The sequence below is a fragment of the Pan paniscus genome, chromosome 3 (genome assembly GCF_029289425.2).
Source record: "Pan paniscus chromosome 3, NHGRI_mPanPan1-v2.0_pri, whole genome shotgun sequence".
NCBI lineage: Eukaryota > Metazoa > Chordata > Mammalia > Primates > Hominidae > Pan > Pan paniscus.
Window position 1 is genome coordinate 5,860,874 of NC_073252.2, and position 24,213 is coordinate 5,885,086.

The 24,213-nt window shown below is 44.5% G+C and overlaps 1 protein-coding gene across 5 annotated transcripts in view; it reads right to left on the bottom strand.

Moving 5' to 3' along the window:
- Positions 1–24,213, bottom strand: part of EVC2 (EvC ciliary complex subunit 2) — a 147,265-nt gene that overhangs the window by 34,980 nt on the left and 88,072 nt on the right. For all 5 annotated transcript variants that reach the window (XM_014344566.4, XM_055111173.2, XM_034951914.3 and 2 more), the window contains exons 15-16: positions 21,746–21,950; positions 18,686–18,808 (exon numbers count right to left, since the gene is read on the bottom strand). In XM_014344566.4, coding sequence (XP_014200052.4) covers positions 18,686–18,808; positions 21,746–21,950 — 328 coding nt within the window. The remainder of the gene's footprint in view (positions 1–18,685; positions 18,809–21,745; positions 21,951–24,213) is intronic.

The window sequence follows — 24,213 nt, forward strand, 5'->3', positions numbered from 1 at the left end:
GAATCAAATAGATGCAATAAAAAATGATAAAGGGGATATCACCGCCGATCCCATAGAAATACAAACTACCATCAGAGAATACTACAAACACCTCTATGCAAATAAACTAGAGAATCTAGAAGAAATGGATAAATTCCTCGACACATACACCCTCCCAAGACTAAACCAGGAAGAAGTTGAATCTCTGAATAGACTAATAACAGGCTTTGAAATTGTGGCAATAATCAATAGCTTACCAACAAAAAAGAGTCCAGGACCAGATGGATTCACAGCCGAATTCTACCAGAGGTACAAGGAGGAACTAGTACCATTCCTTCTGAAACTATTCCAATCAATACAAAAAGAGGGAATCCTCCCTAACTCATTTTATGAGGCCAGCATCATCCTGATACCAAAGCTGGGCAGAGACACAACCAAAAAAGAGAACTTTAGACCAATATCCTTGATGAACATTGATGCAAAAATCCTCAATAAAATACTGGCAAAACAAATCCAGCAGCACATCAAAAAGCTTATCCACCATGATCAAGTGAGCTTCATCCCTGGGATGGAAGGCTGGTTCAATATACACAAATCAATAAATGTAATCCAGCATATAAACAGAACCAAAGACAAAAACCACATGATTATCTCAATAGATGCAGAAAAGGCCTTTGATAAAATTCAACAACCCTTCACGCTAAAAACTCTCAATAAATTCAGTATTGATGGGACGTATCTCAAAATAATAAGAGCTATCTATGACAAACCCACAGCCAACATCACACTGAATGGGCAAAAACTGGAAGCATTCCCTTTGAAAACTGGCACAAGACAGGGATGCCCTCCCTCACCACTCCTATTCAACATAGTGTTGGAAGTTCTGGCCCCGGCAATTAGGCAGGAGAAAGAAATAAAGGGTATTCAATTAGGAAAAGAGGAAGTCAAATTGTCCCTGTTTGCAGATGACATGTTTGTATATCTAGAAAACCCCATTGTCTCAGCCCAAAATCTCCTTAAGTTGATAAGCAACTTCAGCAAAGTCTCAGGATACAAAATCAATGTACAAAAATCACAAGCATTCTTATACACCAACAACAGACAAACAGAGAGCCAAATGATGAGTGAACTCCCATTCACAATTGCTTCAAAGAGAATAAAATACTTAGGAATCCAACTTACAAGGGATGTGAAGGACCTCTTCAAGGAGAACTACAAACCACTGCTCAAGGAAATAAAAGAGGATACAAACAAATGGGAGAACATTCCATGCTCATGGGTAGGAAGAATCAATATCGTGAAAATGGCCATACTGCCCAAGGTAATTTATAGATTCAATGCCATCCCCATCAAGCTACCAATGACTTTCTTCTCAGAATTGGAAAAAACTACTTTAAAGTTCATATGGAACCAAGAAACAGCCCGCATGGCCGAGTCAATCCTAAGCCAAAAGAACAAAGCTGGAGGCATCACGCTACCTGACTTCAAACTATACTACATGGCTACAGTAACCAAAACAGCATGGTACTGGTACCAAAACAGAGATATAGATCAATGGAACAGAACAGAGCCCTCAGAAATAACGCCGCATATCTACAACTATCTGATCTTTGACAAACCTGAGAAAAACAAGCAATGGGGAAAGGATTCCCTATTTAATAAATGGTACTGGGAAAACTGGCTAGCCATATGGAGAAAGCTGAAACTGGATCCCTTCCTTACACCTTATACAAAAATCAATTCAAGATGGATTAAAGACTTAAACATTAGACCTAAAACCATAAAAACCCTAGAAGAAAACCTAGGCATTACCATTCAGGACATAGGCATGGGCAAGGATTTCATGTCTAAAACACCAAAAGCAATGGCAACAAAAGCCAGAATTGACAAATGGGATCTCATTAAACTAAAGAGCTTCTGCACAGCAAAAGAAACTACCACCAGAGTGAACAGGCAACCTACAAAATGGGAGAAAATTTTCGCAACCTACTCATCTGACAAAGGGCTAATATCCAGAATCTACAATGAACTCAAAGACATTTACAAGAAAAAAACAAACAACCCCATCAAAAAGTGGGCGAAGGACATGAACAGACATTTCTCAAAAGAAGACATTTATGCAGCCAAAAAACACATGAAAAAATGCTCACCATCACTGGCCATCAAAGAAATGCAAATCAAAACCACAATGAGATACCATCTCACACCAGTCAGAACGGCAATCATTAAAAAGTCAGGAAACAACAGGTGCTGGAGAGGATGTGGAGAAATAGGAACACTTTTACACTGTTGGTGGGACTGTAAACTAGTTCAACCATCCATTGTGGAAGTCACTGTGGCGATTCCTCAGGGATCTAGAACTAGAAATACCATTTGACCCAGCCATCCCATTACTGGGTATATACCCAAAGGACTATAAATCATGCTGCTATAAAGACACATGCACACGTATGTTTATTGCGGCACTATTCACAATAGCAAAGACTTGGAACCAACCCAAATGTCCAACAATGATAGACTGGATTAAGAAAATGTGTCACATATACACCATGGAATACTATGCAGCCATAAAAAATGATGAGTTCATGTCCTTTGTAGGGACATGGATGAAATTGGAAATCATCATTCTCAGCAAACTATCGCAAGAACAAAAAACCAAAGACCGTATATTCTCACTCACAGGTGGGAATTGAACAATGACAACACATGGACACAGGAAGGGGAACATCACACTCTGGGGACTGATGTGGGGTGGGTGGAGGGGGGAGGGATAGCTTTAGGAGATATACCTAATGCTAAATGACGAGTTGGGTGCAGCACACCAGTATGGCACATGTATACATATGTAACTAACCTGCACATTGTGCACATGTACCCTAAAACTTAAAGCATAATAAAATAAAATAAAAGAAGATTCCCATTCTAGCGGCTGGTCCTCTTAAAAATCAGGTTAGTCTAATCCATGTTCTGCTGAATGGGTTCAACATACCCAGGGCAGGTAAAAGGATGAGAAATGTTTAAAACTCCCTGTGGCATATTGTATCAGGAGGAAAGTGGATTCACTGATGGTCCATTGGGTTAATATGTGTCAAATGAAATACTATTTTGCTAAATAAGCTTCATTAGTGCTTAAATTTTAGACATAGACAAATTAATTTATATGCCTAGAAATATACTTCTACCACCCCTATCATCTACATTATCAAAGTGCAAATTCCCCAAAGAAATGAGGGGCATCCCTTCACATCACTTGGCATAGTTTTGCTTTGTTGTATTTTAAGGTTGATCTATTATCTCTTACATACAAACTTACTACTTAACTAGCTGTGTGACCAAGGCAAGTTGCTTAACCTGTCTGAGTCTCAGTTTTTCCAGTGAAAAGGAAATAGTACCTGGTGCCTACTGAGTACCTACTGAACAGTAGCTGTCATCATCATTACCACTTTATTATTTTCACTATTTGACATCATTATTAAATAGGATTAAATCCTATTTCACATCATTATTAAATAGGATTTCTTTCAAGTTGCACAAAACAGATAAAAATAATGGTTTGCCATATTGAGTGTTTCCCCCTATTTTAAAGAGGTTTCTTCATTTCTAATGATAAAGTACATGCACAATATAAAAAAATCTTTACAGTGGAGATGCCTAGTGAAGAACAGTGAATTTTTAAGATGCAGCCAGTGCTTTCTTTAAGGCAGTGGGTAAATCTGGGGGAAATGAGAGAGGAAACAACAGTGATACAATTTTGAAAGTTAGAAACTGGATGACTGATTGGGAAAGAACTATATAGATCCCAAAAAACTGAATCCTAAGTAAGCCATGGAGTAAGCAAGAAGCAACATAATTTAAACTGCAGATCTACCTTCCCAAGTCACAGAAAATGTAGTCATCAGACACATCTAGAAGTGGGAGGTAAAAGATGGAGCTAAAACAGAAGAAAAGGATAAACATCTCATTAGGAAACAGGCTCCCAGAATTCCCCCCACCCATCCTTTGCTCAGCAGGCCACTCTCTTCCCTACACCCAGCAGATGACTGGAGATTTAGTCTCAGGAAAAGTCTCTGAATTTAGGGAAGGAAACTCAGGCACATCTGAAAACACAGGGTCCTAGTGAAAGTTGACATACTGACTACTAAAACCCCAGCTCTCTTCCTGCATTTGGCTTCCCAAATGTTGGGCAGCCATGCCTTTACCATCTAGACAAAAGATTTGGAGTGGTCTTTTTTGGGGGATTCAACTAGCCTTGATGAAAAATCTAAAGATACTCACACTGGGGATTCCCCTACAGAGTGCCCAGCCCAGCCACCAGAGTGAAGACCACAGTCTACGAGCCCTGGCTGTAGGCTCAGAGCCTTAAGGCAGTTCCTTATTATCTCACTCTTAAATATCATCAGACCATCGAAGATGACCACATACCTGGGAAAGCCTCTAATGAACATGGAGGTAAGAGTGAACATGCAGGAATTAAAAAAAAAAAGTCTTTAATATTCTTAGAAAGATATAACAAGTCATAGCAGCCTCAAAACAATAAGAGAATGTTTTTTCTTTAGGAAGACAGCATTGGGATGGTGGAGGAAGATGCTCTTGAAGAATTAGAAATTGAAAACATAAATGAAAAACTCAATTAAAGGCTTATAAGATAAAACTTAGGCTATCTCCCAGCAAGTGAAGCAAAAAGACAAATAGTAAAAAAAAAAAAAAAAAAAAAAGGAAAGAAAAAAAGAAACAATGGACGAGAGGTCAACACTGGAATCCCGAGAGTTCTAGGAAGACAAATTAGAGAATAGGAGATGTAATCATTAATAAAATTCAGGAAAATTTCCCAGACTTCTAGATTGGTCAAACTATCAGTCGAGTATGAGGGCAGAATAGAAACATTTTCAGTCTTAGAAAAATCTGAAAAATTCCAAAATATTCAGTTTCCTTTGTGCCCTTTCCCAGGAAACTAATAAAAGATGTGTTTCACTAAAAACAACGATAAAACCAGGAAAGAGAGGAGTGAAGGGAATTCACAGTGTGACCCCAAGATGGCAGCTGTGCATGAGGCACAGAGGTCAGTTTCCAACTGGAGCACATCAGAGGCAGAGAGAGAGATGTACCCTGAAAGATGGGATTAACAGAAGATGTGACATGTGTGATGGTCCTGATAGTGTATTTGGTCTACCATCAAGAAGAGGATTAATAAAGCTGGGCATGGTGGCTCATGCCTATAATCCCTGCACTTTGGGAGGGCAAGGCAGAAGGATTGCTTGAGGCCAGGAGTTCAAGACCAGCCTGGACAATGTAGTGAGAAACCTGTCCCTATAAAAAATTTTAAAAATTAGTAGGGTGGTGCATGCCTGTAATCCCAGCTACCCTGGAGGCTGACACAGAAGAATCACTTGTACCACCCCAGAGTTCAAGGTTACAGTGAGCTATGACTGTGCCACTGCACTCAACCCTGAGCTACAGAGCAAGACCTTGCCTCTTAAAAAAAAAAAAAAGGTAAAAAGAAGTGGATTACATTGATGATAAATACATAGAAAAGTAACCAAAAAGGAAACTAAAGAACAATATTAACTCCAGGAAAACCAAAAAGTTATAAAGTAGAGAAAAAGGATCCCAGTTTTCTACAAGATTCAACTGTGAATAATACTGTGAATAATAATTAAGTGCTTATAATCATAGAAACCATAAATACTGATCTAACTATGGTGGGAGATGAGGAAAGAGCTGATATGTGGTCCAGGTTTAGAGAAGAAAGAGAGTAAAATAGTTTCCTGAGGAAACTAAAGGACAATATTAACTCCGGGAAAAACAAAAAGTTATACAGTAAAGAAAAAGGATTCTAGTTTCCTACAAGATTCAACTGTGGGTAACATTTACATGCTTATAATCATAGAAGCCATAAATACTGACCTAACTATGGTGGGGGATAATGAAAGGGCTGATATGTGGTACAGGTTGAGTGAAGAGAGTAAAATAGAGTAAATCCTCATCTTTTATAAAGGAGATAGGAAAAGGAAATAGATAATCCCAAATTACAGAAATCAAGAAGTAGCAAAGCAAGCATGCTATTTAGAGTTATGGAAGTAAGCACCAAAAGACCAAGCTAAACAGTTAGAAGCTGTTAACTCTGGGGAGCTGAAAATGTGTGTGTGTGTGCATGGCTGGGGGAAGCTACTCTTCTTTCAGCACAAGCCTTGTAGAATTATTTGACTCTTTAAAAGAAGGCATGCGTATGTTTGATAAAAATGAAAAGTAAAAGTTAAAAATAGACAATCTAGAAAAGTGGGAGAAAAGTCACTAAATTAAAACCATCCAAAGATAGCCAGGGTAACCTTTTGGCATGTGAAAGGTCCAAACTGGATAGATTAGAAAGGTAAGATGAAGTCTGACCATGAGGCCTTGAATGCCAAGCTCAGGAATCTGAATTTTATTGGGGTCAGTGGGAAGCTATGGAATGTCTCTCAAAATGGTGCTTCAGGGAGATGAATTTGACAGAGGCTGCCTCAAGGGATAAGACGGGGCAAGGGGAGATGTGAGGATAACTGTCCGCAGACTTTCCCAATCTTTATGGATGGATGGATTTTTCTCTTCCCTTCCTAAATGGATTCCCTTTCAACATGCCTTCTTTTCTGAGCTCTTTAAGGACTATCAGGGTTCTCTCTTGTCAGGTCACTGAAAAGCAGCACATTATTCTGATGCTTAAACTCTAGTCCCTTCTGAAGTCAGAGAGTGTGAAGGGCCATTCCTGACAAGAACCAACTACCCGTGCGTAATTGCCGAGGCAGCTGCAGAAACAGAATAGGATGCACCGTCGCTGGCAATCAGGAGTTCCACTTCTGAATGAAGGCATTTCTAGTGCACGGTGCATGCACGACACATCATGAAACCTGGAAACAGTGAATGAATAGTGGATGGGTGAAGAGATACATGGTAGATGTGCCATGCAGACAGAGAGCAAGATCATTATAATAAGACCAGAAATAACGGGTGAAGAGGAAATATGGTTATGTCATTTTCATTTATATTTACGTGTTCCTAAAGATTATTTCTGAGAAATCTGTGTATACGCAGTTCAAAAATAGCACAAGAATCACACCAAAGGGGAACTGAAATGTCCTTTCATTTCTGGATCCATCAAATGGATCTGGTAGTCGAATGCAGGGATGGACATGGAGAGGCCTGTGCTTTATGCTCTGTTCCACCATGTACCAGCTTTGTGACCTTGGATAAGCCTCTCACTCTTTCTGAGCCTCAGTATTCTCATCTGTGAAATGGAGATAGCAATAGTTGCTCTGCCTGCTTCACTACAGAGGGGTGTAGGATATATGCAGAGGGTCTAGGATTGTTTAAAATATCAAGGGGTTGAAAACAACCTAAATATCCAGGAGTTGAGGGCGGACGAAATCACTTAAGGCTCACATATACAGTGAAATGCTATGCCGCTGTGAAAAGTAACAAGGGAACTCTCATATATTGATATCAAAAATCTTCAAGTTTCGGATAAAGCAAAAAGCAGAAATAGATAATAGATAAGTAGATAAGCAGTTGACTCTTGAATAACACGGGTTTGAATTGCCTGTTTCCACTCACACGTGGATTTGCTTTCAATTAAAGTTACTTCAGTGTTAAGTGAAATAAGGCAGCCACAGAAAGACAAACATCACATGTTCATACTCATATACGTGAGCAAAAAGAACGGATCTCATGGAGGTAGAGGGTGGAAGGATAGTTTCCACAGGTGGGGAAGGTTGTGGGGGAGAGGAAAGAGGCTGATCACATGGAGGCAGAGGGTGGAAGGATATTTACCACAGGTGGGCAAGGGTGTGGGGGAGACGAAAGAGGCTGGTTAATGAGGACAAACATACAGTTAGATAGAAGAAATAAGACATAGTGTTCAACAGCAGATTAGGGTGACTATAGTTAATAACAAAGTATTTTCTATTTCAAAATAACAAGAAGGGAGGACTTAAATGTTCCCAACACATAGAAATGATAAATACATGGGGTGATAGATATCCTAAATACCCTGACTTGACCATTATACATCCTATGTATGTAACAAAATATTACCATGCATCCCATAAATATGTACCAATATTGTATCAATTAAAATATTTTAAGTTACACTGAGTGTGCCTGCGTTTCCTGCCTCCCCTTCCACCTCCTTCAACTCTTCCACCTCTGCCACCCCCGAGACAGCAAGACCAATCCTTCCTCTTACTCCTCCTCCTCCTCAGTCTATTCAACGTGAAGATGATGCGGATGAAGACCTTTATGATGATCCACTTCCACTTAATGAACAGTAAATATATTTTCTCTTCCTCATGATTTTCTTAAAAACATTTTCTTTTCCCTAGCTTACTTTCTTACACATATTTAATAACATACAAAATATGTATTACTCAACTGTTTATGTTATTTGTAAGGCTTCTGTCAACAGTAGGCTATTAGTATAATGGCATATTTGGGGGGAGTCAGATGTTACACGCAAGTTCTACTCATGCACATCACGCGCAGGACTTAGCCGAAGACTTGAGGATGCCCCGCAGATCTCTGGAGTGTGCTCTGTCTCTTTCTGTTGGAGCTACCTTGTCTTTGGGAACTCTGCTCTACAAATCATAGACACAGTAGCCTCTGAAATCTTGATTTTTGTTTGTTTAACGTGGTGAGCCTGCTGGGCTCCACCTGTGATGTGTGAGGGGTCAGCACCCCAACCCCCATGTCGTTCAAGGGTCAGATAGACAGATGACAGATAGATAGATGGATGGATGGATGGATGGATGGATAGATAAGATAGATAGATAGATGTGGACAGACAGATCTATTTCCAATCATTGGTAAGTAAAACATGAACCACATAATTTGTGCTGTGTCTCCAATCTGCTTTGTGGACTCGCTCAGATGTTGAAGCAAGAGAAAGAAGGCACATTCTCTGTCCTGCCGAGGAACTCAGCAAAGAAGGGCTTGGCCAGGAGGCATTTTGAGTGACAGCCTTACAGTCCAACAGATCTGACAAACTTGCCCCAAGCTGAGGAGACTGGCTTGAGGCCAGGGCAGGTGGCCAGAATGTCCCTGCACCGAGTGGACACTGCACTGGGGAGGGTGGCGGGACTGACCCAACTGAGCATCACTTACAGCAACTTTGACATCCCCCCCTCAGGTCAACCGTATCCTTACTGTGGCATGAGACCTTCCTGTGCCACAGGGACCTGTAGGTTCACAGAAGCCAATCCCCTTCCTGACGGGACTGCTGTAACTTTCAGCACAGGCTGACACGCAGAAAGAAAGGACTAGGTCAAACTAAGATGAGGCCCAAACCCCCTAAGCCAACCACAGCAGAGGTTAGGAGAGGAGGACGGACCAACAGAGACCTCCTCACTGGTACTCCCCACCAAATATTCTCTACAAAATGCCTAAATCTTGTTGATTTTACTTCAAAACATCTGAGCTGCTAAGTGCAGCCTTGCAGACAGACCTCATGACCCGGCTCCCACCCACCTCCTAATACTCCCTTTTTCATACTCAGCGGAAAACACCCAGCCTTTTTGAGAACAAATCTTTTAAAGCAGACCTACTGTAAAGCCACAAGGTAAGCCTCAATACATTCCAAAGAATCTTCATACATACTGTGATCTCTAAGATGCAATGAAATTAGAAATCAATAATAAATCAATAACACTTCTGGCGGAATCCACAGAAGGGCATCACCTTGGTAGTGGGAGTAAATTAGTCTTGATTAAACGCAGCTGTTAACCCAAGCCAACAGCGCTTAAAAGCAAGTCTTCAAAGGATAAAACTGATTCCAGGTAATTCAACTACTTGTCAGAGCTCTAACCCTATTAAAGAGAACACAATGAAATCCAGTACCCAACACATGAAATTTACAATGCCCAGCATCCAATCAAAAATTACCAAGCATGCAAAAAAGCAGGAATATAAGATCCATAAACCAGAGAAAACCCAATTAATAGAAATGAGAGAGATGGTGGAACAAGCAGATAAGGACTTTGAAACAGCAATTAGAAAAAGAAACGAGGTGTAAGAATTGGCAGGCTACAAAGTTGTAATCATTTGTTGACATTATGACTACATAAAACATTAATGGAATCAACAGATAAATCCTAGGAGGTAGGCGCTTCTATTATCCACACTTGAATGATGAGTACGTTAAGGTGGAGAAAGGTTAAATAACTTGCTCAAGGTCACACAGCTAGAACATGGCAGAGCTCAGACTCTGGAGCCAGCAGTCTGGCTCCCAGGATAGCATACAGGAGTCCGGAAAGGCTTATAAAAATTAGTTATATGTTTTATGCCAGCATTGAATAATCTAAAACATATAATCAAATCATTCACAATTACAGCCAAACCTATACTGTGTCTGGGAATCACCATAAAGAATACATAAGACCTTATGTATAAGGTCACCATATGATTTCTCTCCTAAGCTGAGAGAGAAAGGGAGGGCTCATGGGAAGGGACATGAGGATGATAAGGAAACTGGGACCGTCTCAAGCAAATTGAGATGTACGATCTCCCTACTCATGAAAACAATTGTAAAATTTCACTAGAGCTCCTAAAAGAAGCTCCAAATAAGAAATATTCTACATTTTTGGATAGGATAGGCAACTACTAAATAAATCTGTAAGTTTAATGCAATCATAATAGAAATTTATTCAGAAACTTGATTAACTTATTCTAAAGTCTATATGCCCTCCAATGCCTTCCAGGCTGAAAATTCTGTGTCTGTGCATTTGTAATCAGTCCATCAGAAGGACCAGACATCTGTAGCTGACTTTCCCATTTCTCATCTGGTCACTTTGGCCCCACGGGATAGCTACCTGTGACCAGAGCTGACACCTTCCTCCCTTAATCCACCAGTTGTACAGAAAAAGTGGCACAGAGGCTCATATTTGTCGGTCTCTCCTTTCCGCCAAGAATCAGTCATACAAGTCTTTCTGAATTAGTTGCACAGCCACTCATTCGAGGTAGAGTTACAGAGTAGTCAGGTGGATTTTCTATCTGAAAGCAGGATGCAAACTTCTAAATGCTTGATGGAAGAACTGGCTGCTTACCTGAAACTGTGAACATCTCAAAAGCAGAAACTTAAAACTGCGTAGCACAGAGGAATCACCATACAAAACATTCCCTAAAGAAGGAAGCAGAAGGAACAGGGATGGGGGAGAACAGAGAAGGGCAAGGAGAAGACAGAAAATGAGACAAAGGGGAGGACACAGGGGAGGCAGTGGGAAGAACACAAAGAGTCATCTTGGGAGGTGAAGGCCTTCTCATCCTAACAGCTCCCTGCAGTCCCAGCCACAGTCCTGGGCTATGGAGGCAGACATACCAACTCCACCACTCGATGCTGGTGTGGCTGAGGACAATTTTCCCAATGCCTCCTGGCCTCTCTTTCCCCTTCTGTTGGATGGAAGAGTCCAGACAAGGGCCATATCAATTTGGGACTGAGGGTTGGCATGGATATCTGCAGAAGATTTCAGTAAAGGAAGGGGTCACCCAGCAGGTGCTCCCAGTCCCAGCATACTCTGCAGCCCAACGGTGAATTCAAAGTCCCTCTGGGGACACCACATGGCCTGCCAGACTTGGGCTCCACAGTGGGCCTCTTGGGCAGTGTCAGCAAGATGCAGCTCCATCTTTCCAGCTTCATGAACTCCAAGGGACCTCCCACTCTCAAGACCTGATTGTGATGGTTAATTTTATGTGTCACTGAACTGGGCTAAGAGGTGCCCAGGTGGCTGGTAAAACATTATTTTCGGGTGTGTCTGTGAGGATGTTTCTGAAAGAGATTAGCATCTTGCTATTTTATTATTTTATTTTATTGAGACAGAGTCTCGGTCAGTCGTCCAGGCTGGAGTGCAATGGCGCAATCTTGGCTCATTGCAACCTCTGCCTCCCAGCTTCAAGCAATTCTCCTGTCTCAGTCTCCCAAGTAGCTGGGATTACAAGTGTGCACCACCACACCCAGCTAATTTTTTTGTATTTTTAGTAGAGACTGGGTTTTAACATGTTGGCCAGCTGATCTTGAATTTGACTTCAAGTGATTCACCCGCCTCGGCATCCCAAAGTGCTGGGATTACAGGCATGAGCCACGGTGCCAGCCTGGAAGAGATTAGTATCTGAATCAGCAGATAGTAGAGACTACCCTCCCCAATGTTGGTGGCTGTCATCGAATCCCCAGGGCCTGAATAGAACAGAAAGTTGGGAAAAGGGTGAATTCTCTTTCTCTTCCGGAGCTGGGATATCCGTCTTCTCCTTGCCCTTGGACATCTAAAGTGCTCCTGGTTCTCTGGCCTTGGGTCTCTCAGACTTACACCAGCAGCTCCCCTAGTTCTGAGGCCTTGAGACTGAATTATACCACCAGGTTTGCGGGTTCTGTAGCCTCCAGATGGCAGACAGTGGGCCTTCTCAGCCTCTATAATTGCATGTTCCAATTCCCTGAATAAATCTGAAAAAATCTCCTCCTATCTATCTACCCTCTTACTCCCCATCTATGTATCTATCTGCTATGGGTTCTGTTTCTCTGGAAAACCATGATTAATATCATGATCAAGCAACTCTTAGTTGTGGGCATTCACAGAACGAGAGCTGTCATTTCTCCCTCTGCAATTATCCTGCAAATAAAACATCTGAACAACGGCCATGCAAGTGCTAAGAGATGTAATCGATCAAATTCAGGAGGAACATTAAAGCTGTCAACTCAAGAGTGTCTATTCTCTTGGCACCTGCCACAGTGAAATGGCCGACTGTGAAGATGGACTGTCACGAAAAGGTCACAGATGACAAATGCCTCGTGTCTGCCTTTCTTTGTGAGGCCTGGATCACGTAGCATGTGGAGCTGCTCCATTAGTGGGAAAGAAGACGAGCACTACAGCCCACTCCAAAGTTAAAAGGCACCTCACAAAAGCCCTGTAACTAGTGGGCTATCACTGTCACAAGCCACATTTCACAGATGCAGGAGCCAAGGCACGCTCACCCTGCATTGTGAAACCATGGGAAATAACCGCCATTGTTTGGTGAAAACATTCTTTGACGGTTCTGATCAGGGCATGTGGTCAGGAGGTGGTGTGACAGTGACACAGAACAGAGAGCTTCTGCTTCCCGTGCTGGGTCTGCCACTGCCTGGCTACATAAAGGAACCTGGGCGAAGTCACTAACATCTCTGAGACTCAGTTTCCACATCCATAAAACAGGGATGTTGATGGTTCTTACTTGTGGTGGAAGTTGGGAAGGGTAAAGCATGTAATGAACAAGGCACAGGTCAGTATAGCAGCAAGAATGCAGAGTCTGAAGACCAGTCGTGACCCTGGAGTCACTTCACCTCCCTGTACCTCAAAGCCCTTATCTCTCATAGAGCAATGACAGTGGCACTTCTGTTACAGGCTGTGTGAGGATTAGAGTGGATAGATGGAAAGCACTTAGCTCTCAGTACACCTCACTAGCATATATATGGACTATGGACGTACATACAGGTACTCATATGTAGAACTCACATGTGGATGGCTCATATGTACACACACACACACACATACATATACCTCTATCGTATGCATATATTAATACATACACATACATACACATACAGTGTCTAGCAAGGTGCCTGGCACTAAAACGCAAACAAAGGAAGTAGGCACCATTCTTATTAAAATGCCATCACATTTTAGGAAGGGAGGTAAGTTCTTCAATCAGTGCATACGACAAAAACGAAATCTAAATCACCCTTGGAAACACCTTGGAGAGCAACAACTGGCCAGTCCTTCCTCCAGTGCTGGAGCAGATGGCTGTGTCTTCAGCCCAGGACCAAGTGAAGGGTCTAGCTTGTCCATGTGGGCTGGGAGGTAGGACAAAGGTCTGCCCCAAATGTAAACCATAGACATGAGCTCAGGGCAGGGGAGGGTGCCAAGACAGGCTCAGGGCATCACAGACCTCCAGCTCCCTTCATCTCCCAGTCCCTTGAAGGCCTCTGCTCACCTCCCGGGCTCACCTGCCGGACTCACCTGCCTGGTTCAGCTGGTCTTTACTCTTGCACCGTGTTCTTCTTGGTCATTGTCTTATGTCTTGCTCCTTTTTCCTTTTCTTTTCTTTTTCTTTTTTTTTTTTTTTTTTTTTTGCCAAATGCCTCTTGTGGAACTTCCTTAAGTGTCTATGAATGTGTGGCAAGTAGACTAGGATGGGTGAGCTGGAAAGACCCAGGTTTCCTATCCAAATGGACGTGGCTTTGAGTTGCAAGGGTCACAACCCATTAGTTGGATGGTCCTGAACAAGTCACACAGCCCCCGGTGATGCTGTCCCTCATGTGTCAACTGGATAAGGTGGCCCAGTACACAAGGATTCCTAAGGCAGGCTGTCATTGTGTGTACCCTCTGCAGCATGGAGATCCTCAGATGTCTCTTCCCCATCTGCCTTGGATCCCTTGTTCATGTTATGGAAGAAGTGATAACTAGTATGTTACATGGGACCAGGATGCCAGTGTGAACTAGGAGGCGCTGCACAGAGGGCTGAGGCAGACCAGGTCCCATCACATGCCTGGTGGTGGACCCTGGGCTGGGCACTAACCTTTCTGAGCTTAGAATGGACTTCAAGATGCCATTCTTGCAGCAATGTGATGAGTATGGAGATTCACGCTCATGAAGAGCATCAGCTGTAAGACTGGTATCTGACAGGAATTTGATAGAGACTAGAAACAGTTTTTCCTTTAGTATCACTGTGTCATATTAGTACAGTGTACTAAGCCTATTTAATTATACACAGAGCCCTCTTTTATACACTATGATGAAAGCAGAGGCCTGGGAGAGTAATAAACTTCTAAAGGACCATGGGTGACAAACAAAATGAATGAGGTTAAGGTATTTTCAGTAATAATGCTGAGTACTGGAATTAAAAACTAAAGAATAATTGAAAGAAACTAAGAAAGAAAAGTGGTAATGTGAGATATAAAGCACTGAAAATGTCTAAATAAAACAAAAATCCTGAACAGGGCAAAAACAAAGAGAAAAAAACTAAAAGGCAAAGAAAACAATATTCCGTACTTGCCACCAAGAGAAAATGTAAATAGTTGTGAAGATAAGTAATCTGAAACTTAAGTTACAGAAACTTTAAATTATGGGGTGCCTTAAAGGAATATGGTTATAGGGCCTGAGTCATGTGACAGTCAGCTGTAACCTAAGCGGCTGACCTTCTGTTTCTCTGATTACAGATTAGCCTTCTTCCCAGACTACATTATTTTGTAAAATGCTGTAAATGACTAGAGGGCGCCAGAAAAGACCCCTTCCCTCTGCACTGTTGATCTTCCTTACAGATTAACTTCCCTCTTCTCTCACACACAGACTTCCTGGCTATCACATTTGCCAAGACGGAATGTTAAATATACTCTTTTAAATTGGAAAGGAAACGAAAACGAGCCATACAGAAAAGAAAACAAACCGTAACTAATTAAACTGTTGTAACTTATAAACTAGCCTTGTGTAGAAAATGTTGTAATCCTGTTAAATCTCTTTATTTTATTCTTATACAAGCAAGACCTTAACTTTTAGCTTTAGCGTGCTGACCCCATTTCTCTGCGGTCTGTATTTCCGAGACGGCAATTCCCAGGTTTTCTCTTGGATAAACTCTTGAAAACTGGGTTCTGATTCTTCCAATTATTTCAGGATGACATGGTTTTAAACAAAGAAAAAGAAAAAACTACAGGAAGGAATGTGCTTAGTTCCTTCCATTAAAATGACTAGTTTTGGCCAAAAAGGAGATGGGTCTGCTGGTTCAGGATCCGTAAGGGATTGGAGCTGGGCTTTAGGAAGACGATGCTCCCTGCTGCAAGGAGAATTAATTGGAAGGAAGGGGGAACAAACAGGAAACAGTAGGGAGCCTGCTGCATGTATCTATGCAAAAATGGTGCTAGGCAAGGCTGGAAACAGAGGAGATGGATTAGAAATAATTATGAGAGGCCGGGCGCGGTGGCTCACGCCTATAATCCCAGCACTTTGGGAGGCCGAGGCGGGCGGATCACGAGGTCAGGAGATCCAGACCATCCTGGCTAATGCGGTGAAACCCTGTCTCTACTAAAAATACAAAAAATTAGCCGGGAGTAGTAGCGGGCGCCTGTAGTCTCAGCTACTTGGGAGGCTGAGGCAGGAGAATGGCGTGAACCCAGGAGGCAGAGCTTGCAGTGAGCCAGGATTGTGCCACTGCACTCCAGCCTGGGCGACAGAGCGAGACTCTGTCTCCAAAAAAAAAAGAAATAATTATGAGACAGAGCAGGAGGAGACGAGGTAGGGGCCAGGGAGGGGTTATGGAGGGTGTTGAGGTCCAGCCTTGAGCCACTGGGTGGGAGCGGTGCGGTCTGCACCTGATGTCCCCATGGGTTACCACCTCTGCATCACCTTCTCGCTCAGACATTCATCCTGTGACTCTGCTCCAAGGGTGCTGGTGAGATGGCCCTTAGCTTTCTCAGCCTGGCCTTTGAGCAGGTTCCTCCACAGGGCTGCTCCCCCAACCACTGGCCATGACCCAGCACTCCAGTAAAGCAGCCTTGTCACAGGGCTTCAACCCTCTGGGTTCCCTCTCTACTGTGGCCTCCAGTACAGTCCAGGATACCCATCCCCTCTGCCAAACCAAACTCCAGCTTTCCCTTCACAAGCAGCTCTTCTCCGACAACAGTCACCTTCACTCTGGCGGGTTTCACCTCTTACAGAGGATCACAAAGCAGCCGGTACTCAGGGAAATGCTCCCTCTACCCCCGAGCATGGCTACTTCCTCCCTGTGCCAGGAGCTCAAAGTGCACAACACCCGACCTCTCTCCAGCTCTCTCCTCTTCTTGCTGTAAACTGGGAATAAACTGGGACAGCTTGGCTTACCTCTCTCGCTTCTCTTTGGGACCCCAACTTCTGCTCTGCTTCCCTAGGGGTAGGCTGCCCCCCACAAGGAACCCCCTAGTGATACTGTGATTGCTTGATGGAGTTTGTTTAATACTCAGGTAGTTTAGCAAGCCCACTGGCTCTCACATTGATGTATATCTCTTGAATTAGCCTTTAACAATAGGTAAGATGACATTTTGCCTCTATCTGCCTAATCTTTGTCTTACTGTTCAATTTCATATAGAACCTGGGTGAGAATAGGGTTGCCACTTCCTGGATCCCTTAAGACATCAACAACCTGGACACACCTGATGGGAGACACTGAGCCCAGAGCAGTTTCTATGGCTCTGGGCCAGATCGTGCATTCGTGTTCTGAGAAATACACCGGCACTAAAATAAAAACAAGCAAAAAATCTAGAAAAAGGAGACAGGTGGAAGGTAAGAACAAAAACAGCAGCTCTAAAGCATGGCTTCATACATTCATTCACTGAACATACTCCTGTTGGGAATCCACCCTTTGCAGGGTGCTGGGGAAGGCAGACAGACACTCAGTCTGCGGTCACACAGTGTCTACTCTTAAGCAGCACCTTTGCAGAGGAGACCCTGCCTCCTCTCCTACCTACAGTCCACCCTGCTGCCAGCCTACTTCACCTGTAAGGTCACATTATCTAATTTCTTTCCTTAATAGCACTGATGACAGTCTACATTTTAAGTGTTTATGATCCATATCCCCCAACTAGAACGGGCTCTCCTCTACTGGAGAGCAGGGACCAGGGCTGCCTCAGTCACTGCTGCAACCCCAGAGTTAACTGACACAGTGCCTGGGACACTGTTGCCTCCCCAAAATACTTGTGGAACAACTTAAGCATGTGATAGGTGCTATGGTAAGGAAGAGTTGGAAGTGGGGTGGAATGAGTGGGAAAATCTAGGGTGTTCGGGTAAGGCTTCTTGGAAGGGGAGACATCCAAGAGCTGAGGGAACACCTCAGGACAGCAAGGACACAAGTTATTTATCCAGGTAAATAGAGGTGGAAAAGTAATTCCACAAAGACAGAAGAATACAGATTAAAGCATCCTAGGAGACTGTGTGGTGTGTGCTAGAACATCACGTATGAAATGGGGCTGGGCCAGGCATAGTGCCTCACGCCTGTAATCCCAGCACTTTGGGAAGCTGAGGTGGGCGGATCACCTGAAGTCAGGAGTTTGAGACCAATCTGGCCAACATGGTGAAACCACATGTCTACTAAAAATACAAAAATTAGCCGGGTGTGATGGTGGGTGCCTGTAATCCCAGCTACTCGAAAGGCTGAGGCAGAAGAATCACTAGAACCCAGGAGGCGGAGGTTGCAGTGAGCCGAGATCACACCACTGCACTCCAGCCTGGGTGACAGAGTAAGACTCCATTTCAAAAAAACAAAAAACAAACAAACAAACAAAAATGGGGCTGAAGGGAGAGCCTGGTGAGTTTGTGGGAACATGGAGGAGAGTATGAGAGAGAAAAAGAATGTGATGGAGGTGAAATGGCAGATGCACACGTCCCAGGATAGAGCCAGGCACAAATACAGCAAGTGACTCAGCCAGTGGAGGCAGCACCCGAGGTGAAGCCTGAAGGATCCGGTGAGATCCCAAGACTGAGAAGTGGAGGGAGAGGGTTCCAAACAGAATGCACAGGGGAAAGGCCCAGGAGGAGGGTCTTCCAACTCTTTCTTACCTTAGCACCTGAGTGAGTGAGCGGTTGGGTGGAGATGGATGGCACAGCCCCAAGGGCTCGCGTGCCTGCAAATGTGTCAGCTATCAGACCAGCCCCACCATGTGCAGAGAGAAACAGCTGGGTGAAGCAGATGTACTGACCTTTTCCACCAGGTCTTCAGAGGCCTGTTCCTCACAGAGGTGAATTTTGTCTTCGATGCACTTCTTCAGAAGCTCTCCCTTGCTTTTACTCTTGGACCGTGACTTTCTCACCTTGGACTGTTGCTGGAGAGGGGTTGGGGAAGACACGGGTAAGAAGGCAATCACCAGCAAGTCCATGCAGCTCCCCCCCAGGGCTTTGCAGGTCAAGAGAAGTTTCTGCAGCTCCCAGAACTGCAAAACTCTGCCTTAGGCCAGAGAGGGGAGGAGAGAGGTATGTTCTTCTGGAAGGAGCTCAGTTTCAGAGCCTTTGATCTTCACACAATCTGGTGGGCTCCTCCCACCAAAGGGAGCAGAGGGAGCCTGCTGGGTAGAACCTCAGCTCTGCAGTCAGAGAGCACACCCAAGCCGTGTCCACCTCCTAACTAGCCACGGGACCTCAGACCTGTCAGCCTCTCTGAGAAGGGGACGCGATGAATGAGGTCCCTGTTCTGTTCTTGCAATGCTTCCATGACAGCGGAGAAAACAGTCTGAAAACATGGAAACTAAATAAGGACACTAGGAGCAGAGCCACGTTGGCGGACAGCACCTGGAAGCCTGGGGTATAGGCTGGGGCTGGGAGGGGATAGCCCTAGAGAAGGCCAGGCAGGGAGCCCATCAGGCACATCTCTGCCCAACTCCCAGGCAGTGATGTCAAGCTGGTAGCCTGAAACTGGCCTTGGGAGGATTTACACCATGGAAATGGGCAAATCCTACAAGTCAGGATTCCCCTCCCCACCTTCCCTCTCCCCTGAGAACTTTCCCAGCACAGGTCTGGTCAGGGCCCAGGCCACAGGGAGCCTTGAGGTCATGTTGGAACTTGGATCCCAGCTCAGAGGGCCACAGAAAGGGCTGAAGGAAGAGGGTGGTGAATCTGACTTGCCATTCTCTTTAGAGTTTGCAAGTGCCTTTGAAACTCATGTCCGTGAATGGTCTGGGAGCCCTGGGGGCCACCAGCAGATGAGGTCAAACAGTAGACACTACCTGTTTTGTGGGCCTAGATCAAAGAGAAGTATGTGGTGAAGAAATGCAGGGGTTCCCTGGTGGTGACACAACGGTGGGTGAGAACGGCCAAGTGATGGGGAATGCACTAAGCATCCACTAACATTGCTCCACCTGGCCCCGTATACCCTCATTACACCCATTTTACAGATGAAAACATGAAGATTAAAACAACAATTTTATCCCCAGGCCTTGGTGCTTAGGAAACTGAGAGCAGGCTCTCCCACCACCTTCTCTGCCGCTATCTCGGGACTGAGCAAGCGAAGGGAGCTGCGGCTCCATCCGTGCAGAAGCCTGACCGTGCTGGCCCAGCCTTCCCTCTGGACAATGTGGAGCGAGCACCTTCGTGACAAGGAAGATGACATCTGCCTCCTCTGAGGCAGTGGCCACAGCCATTTCCATCTGAAAACCAAGCACCTTGGGTGACTCTGAAGGCAGAAACTTCATTCCTGCCGGGACTCACCAGCTTCAAGGCAGGGGAACCAGCGGCTTATGGACTCCCTCCCCTCGCTTCGGTGAAGTGAAAATTATTTTCCCCCATTGTTCAAAAATATTTAAAATTTTTGATAATTTACTCCTTACTCTTATTCTGTATCTCCCACATCCTTGTAAGAACAGAAGTAGGGAAAAAAACAACAGTACTTAAAAAAAAAAAATTAAAAGAATGTCAAAGATTCCAAGTTGTTTCTGCATCCACTGGTTTACATTCAGAAAGGATATGTCTGAGTTTTTTTCTTTCTCTAAAGGAAAAGAAGTGAGTTTAAAGTCAAGAAACACCAGCTCCCAGCCCAGTTCTCTACCTCCTATAGGGCCACTCACTTTTCCTCTGCTGGGCTGTTTTCTCATCTGTAAAATGGGACACCATATTACCTCTTAGCACTGCTGTGAACTTCAGGTGAGATCATGTAAGCTTCAGTGATTTTAATATGTTTTCAGTCTCAACTATTATTACTTTAAGAGAAGCCCCGATGTTTTGCACACATCTGGTGCTTGGCTGGTGGGATGTTTAAGCCAACAAAATTTACTGTGCACCTACTATGCACTTAGCACCCTTGAGTGGTGAATGGGCCGGGGAGCTTATTTTTGGTGGAAGCCCAGACAAAGGGGAAGTCAAGGAACCAGCACATTTCAGATAATGATAAAGAAAATCATGAAACCCAGCATGTGATAAAGAATGCCTAGGGAGAGGGTAATTTTAGACAGGTACTCAGGGAAGGCTTCTTAGTGGAGGTGGCATTTGAGCTGAGACCTCAATGGCCTGCAAAGCATATATGTGGCAGAGAAAACAGAAGTTCAAAGGCCTTATCTTATGTTGGGAGCCCCAGAAGCGGAGCCTGAGGCAGGGATTAGGTGCAGGTGGTTTCCTGAAGGAGGTCTCTTTAGGATCAACCTGTTGGGGAAGAAGGGAACAGGACAGGAAAGGGAAGAGCCAAGCAAGGCTGTGGTCTCAGGTAAAGTTGAGCCTAAACTGGTCCCTGGGGGCTTTGGAGCAAAAACTGTATCAAAGAGTTGTCTGCCCTCAGGCACATAATAGCTGCTCATTAAAAGGCAGCTGCCAGTCATCATCCTTTAAGACCCTGTGCAAGAGCCCCTCTTTCCCTGACCCACCTGAGTTGAGTTGAGCATCCCTCCTCTATGCCATATAGAAAGGCCTTTTGTACCCAGAGTCAGTCATTAGCTGTGGCTGGAGGAGGGGGCAGGAGAGACAGAGTAATATCTCAGGCCAGGCAGCTTCCCTCAGGAGATTGTGGCTGGGCGAGGCTGACACAGCTGCTGGTGGATAGTGCAACAGCCCAGGCAACAGGATCAGGGCACAGCACCAGCAGTGTCCACTATAGACTTTAAAGTTGGGACAGCCCTGGAGATTCCTGGAATAGGTGGACACCAATGCAGCCAGAGAGGAGAGGATAGGGGAGCATGAGGTGAGATGGGCTCAGGGCGGGGAAGAGGCCAGACCCTGTAGGGCCAGCAGCTGGGAGACGGCCCTGCTTCTGTAATCGGCCACTGACAGGTCCATCCTACCTGCAGCTCAAGGGCAGCCACGGCCTGGTCCAGCTTCACGAACTCTGCTTCTCGCCACGCAGTCTGAAATTGCTGCAGCAGAACTCGGGACCGGATCTTGGGGAGGGCCAAGCTCCTGTCCATCTGAGCAAAGCAGCCATGGACCTCCTGCCTCATCCTGAGCAGCTCCTCTTCAGACAGGGAGAAGACTGAGGAGCAGAGCTTCCTGGGAGGAAGAACAGAGACACACTCTTAACGCAGAGAAAGCCTGGGGGCTGGGCTGGGGTGAAGAAGCCAGAGATGCAAAGCTCATTCCTCATATCCATGTCTGCAGAAAAAGCACTGGCTCCTTAATCATGCATTCCTGCCACAGGCATTCCTTGAGCACCTAATGCATGTCGTGCTGCATAGGACATTGTATTGCAGCTAAGAATGAGAGCTGAATGAGGCCAGGCTGTGAGGGTGTCTTTGAGGAGGCAACAGGCCTTCCAGTGCCCACGACCTTGCAATTAACCTGGTCTCACTTCAGAAACAGACGTGTAAACAAAGCACTGTCTGTGGAGCCGGGCCAGCAGCATTCTCTATGTAGGACCAATGGACAGAGGAGAGACACACAAAACTCAGCTCAGGGAGGTCAGGGAAATGAGAGTCCCTTATGACTGGTTCCAAAGGGTAATGACTGACAGCTGTCATTCAGTGAAAATCGATTCCATGCTGGGAACCATGCTGAGTGACTTAGTGTTATGGGTTGAATTGTGGCTCCCAAAAAGATATATTCAAGTCCTAACCTGGGACCTGTGAATGTTGGTTTATTTGGAAATAGGGTATTTACAAATGTAATTAAGAAGTGAGCTAAGATGAGGCCATATTGGAGCACAGTGGGCCCTTAATGCAATATAACTGGTGTCCTTATAAGAAAAGAGACAAACACACAGAGAGGCCATCTGACATGGAGGCAGAGATTGGGGTGAGACGTCTACAAGCCAATGAATGCCAAGGATTGCCAGCAACACCAGCAGCTAAGAAAAGGTATGGAACAGATTCTCCCCTGGTGCCTTCAGAGGGAGCACGGTTCTGCTAATGCCTTGATCTTGGACTTCCTGCCTTCAGAACAGTGGGAGAATATATTTCTGTTGTTTTAAGCCACCAGTTTGTGGTACTTTGTTATGGTAGTGTTAAAAAACAAATGCAATGACATACATCATTGCTGTTCCTTACACCAAATTACAGACAAGGAAATGGATGAACAGTCCCTCTTCCTTTCCAGCAAGGCCCACAGCCCACTCTAATGGAGAGAATGGCCATACAATTGCTTTCTCACCCTCAAGGGGGCTGGTTCTGGCCCACAAGATGTAAGAGGAAATCTGCTCAGAAAGTCTGGACAGAATTACTCATTGAACAAAGATTAGCTGTAGATGTGTTTGAATGTTCTGGTAATGTTCTGTCAATGCAGCCAGCATTGACCGATGCTTTAAAATTCAGAATTATCAGCAGAACACCCAACGTGGTTGGCCAGAGTCAGGTTGACCATACCCAAATCTCAATGTGGGAATGTGGGGCTGTGGCTCTGCTAGAAAGGTCTTTCGTGGAAAGAGAATGAGACCTTCAGAGACCACGGGGGCCCTCTGCTGACAACAGTCTGAGGCCTGACCCCATGTCATGTGACACCCGTCTTGGGTTCCTCACTTCATGGGGCCCAACGATTTTTAAAGCAACCTTTGGAAACTGCAGCAGCCCCCTTGCACCTTCCCTTGTGCAAAGCCTTTGCCCCGCTGTTTGCTGATTACGCCGAATCCAAAGTGAAAGCAACTCTGAGATGACTCTCAGTCATTATTCCTGCCACTTTCAAACCACATCAGCCCTGAGCACTCTTGTCTTAATCCTCTGTTACGTAAGTGCCAAGAGAATACAGAAATACAGGAGGCGAGATCTTTGCCCTGAAGGAGTTTGAAATCAAGACAGGAACTTCCGAAAGAAGGCTCAAAGACACACTTTCTCTTGCAAAGATATTCCTCATTAATTCCTACTTTAGCCAACCAGTTTTACAGTAACCCTATCTTGGTTGAAATTGGAAAGCTTCTAAAAATGTGTTTCAAATCTATTGTGCAAAGCCATTTTTGCATAATGCCTCGGAAATAAAGGCTGCAACCTTTTAGAATCTTAAATAAGCAAAGTATATGAGCAGACTCACATTGCATACACTGTGAGTTGATCCTCTTTAACCCTTGGAAAAATCATACACTTCTCTGATAGCCAAGTGAGAGTTCTCTTTTTCCCATTAAATGGCTAAATCAGCAGTGGCTTTAGTAACACTCCCTGCAAAACGAATCCAAACGAAGTTGAAGAAAATGACCAGCTGGTAATAGGAATGCCAAAGTTAATTCACTTGCTACGAAGAGTCCAAAGCCAGTTTGAACATGAGAAGAGAATTTTCTGGAATGCAGGCTAAGCTGAATAAATACTGTTGAGGGCAAATCATGGGAATAAGA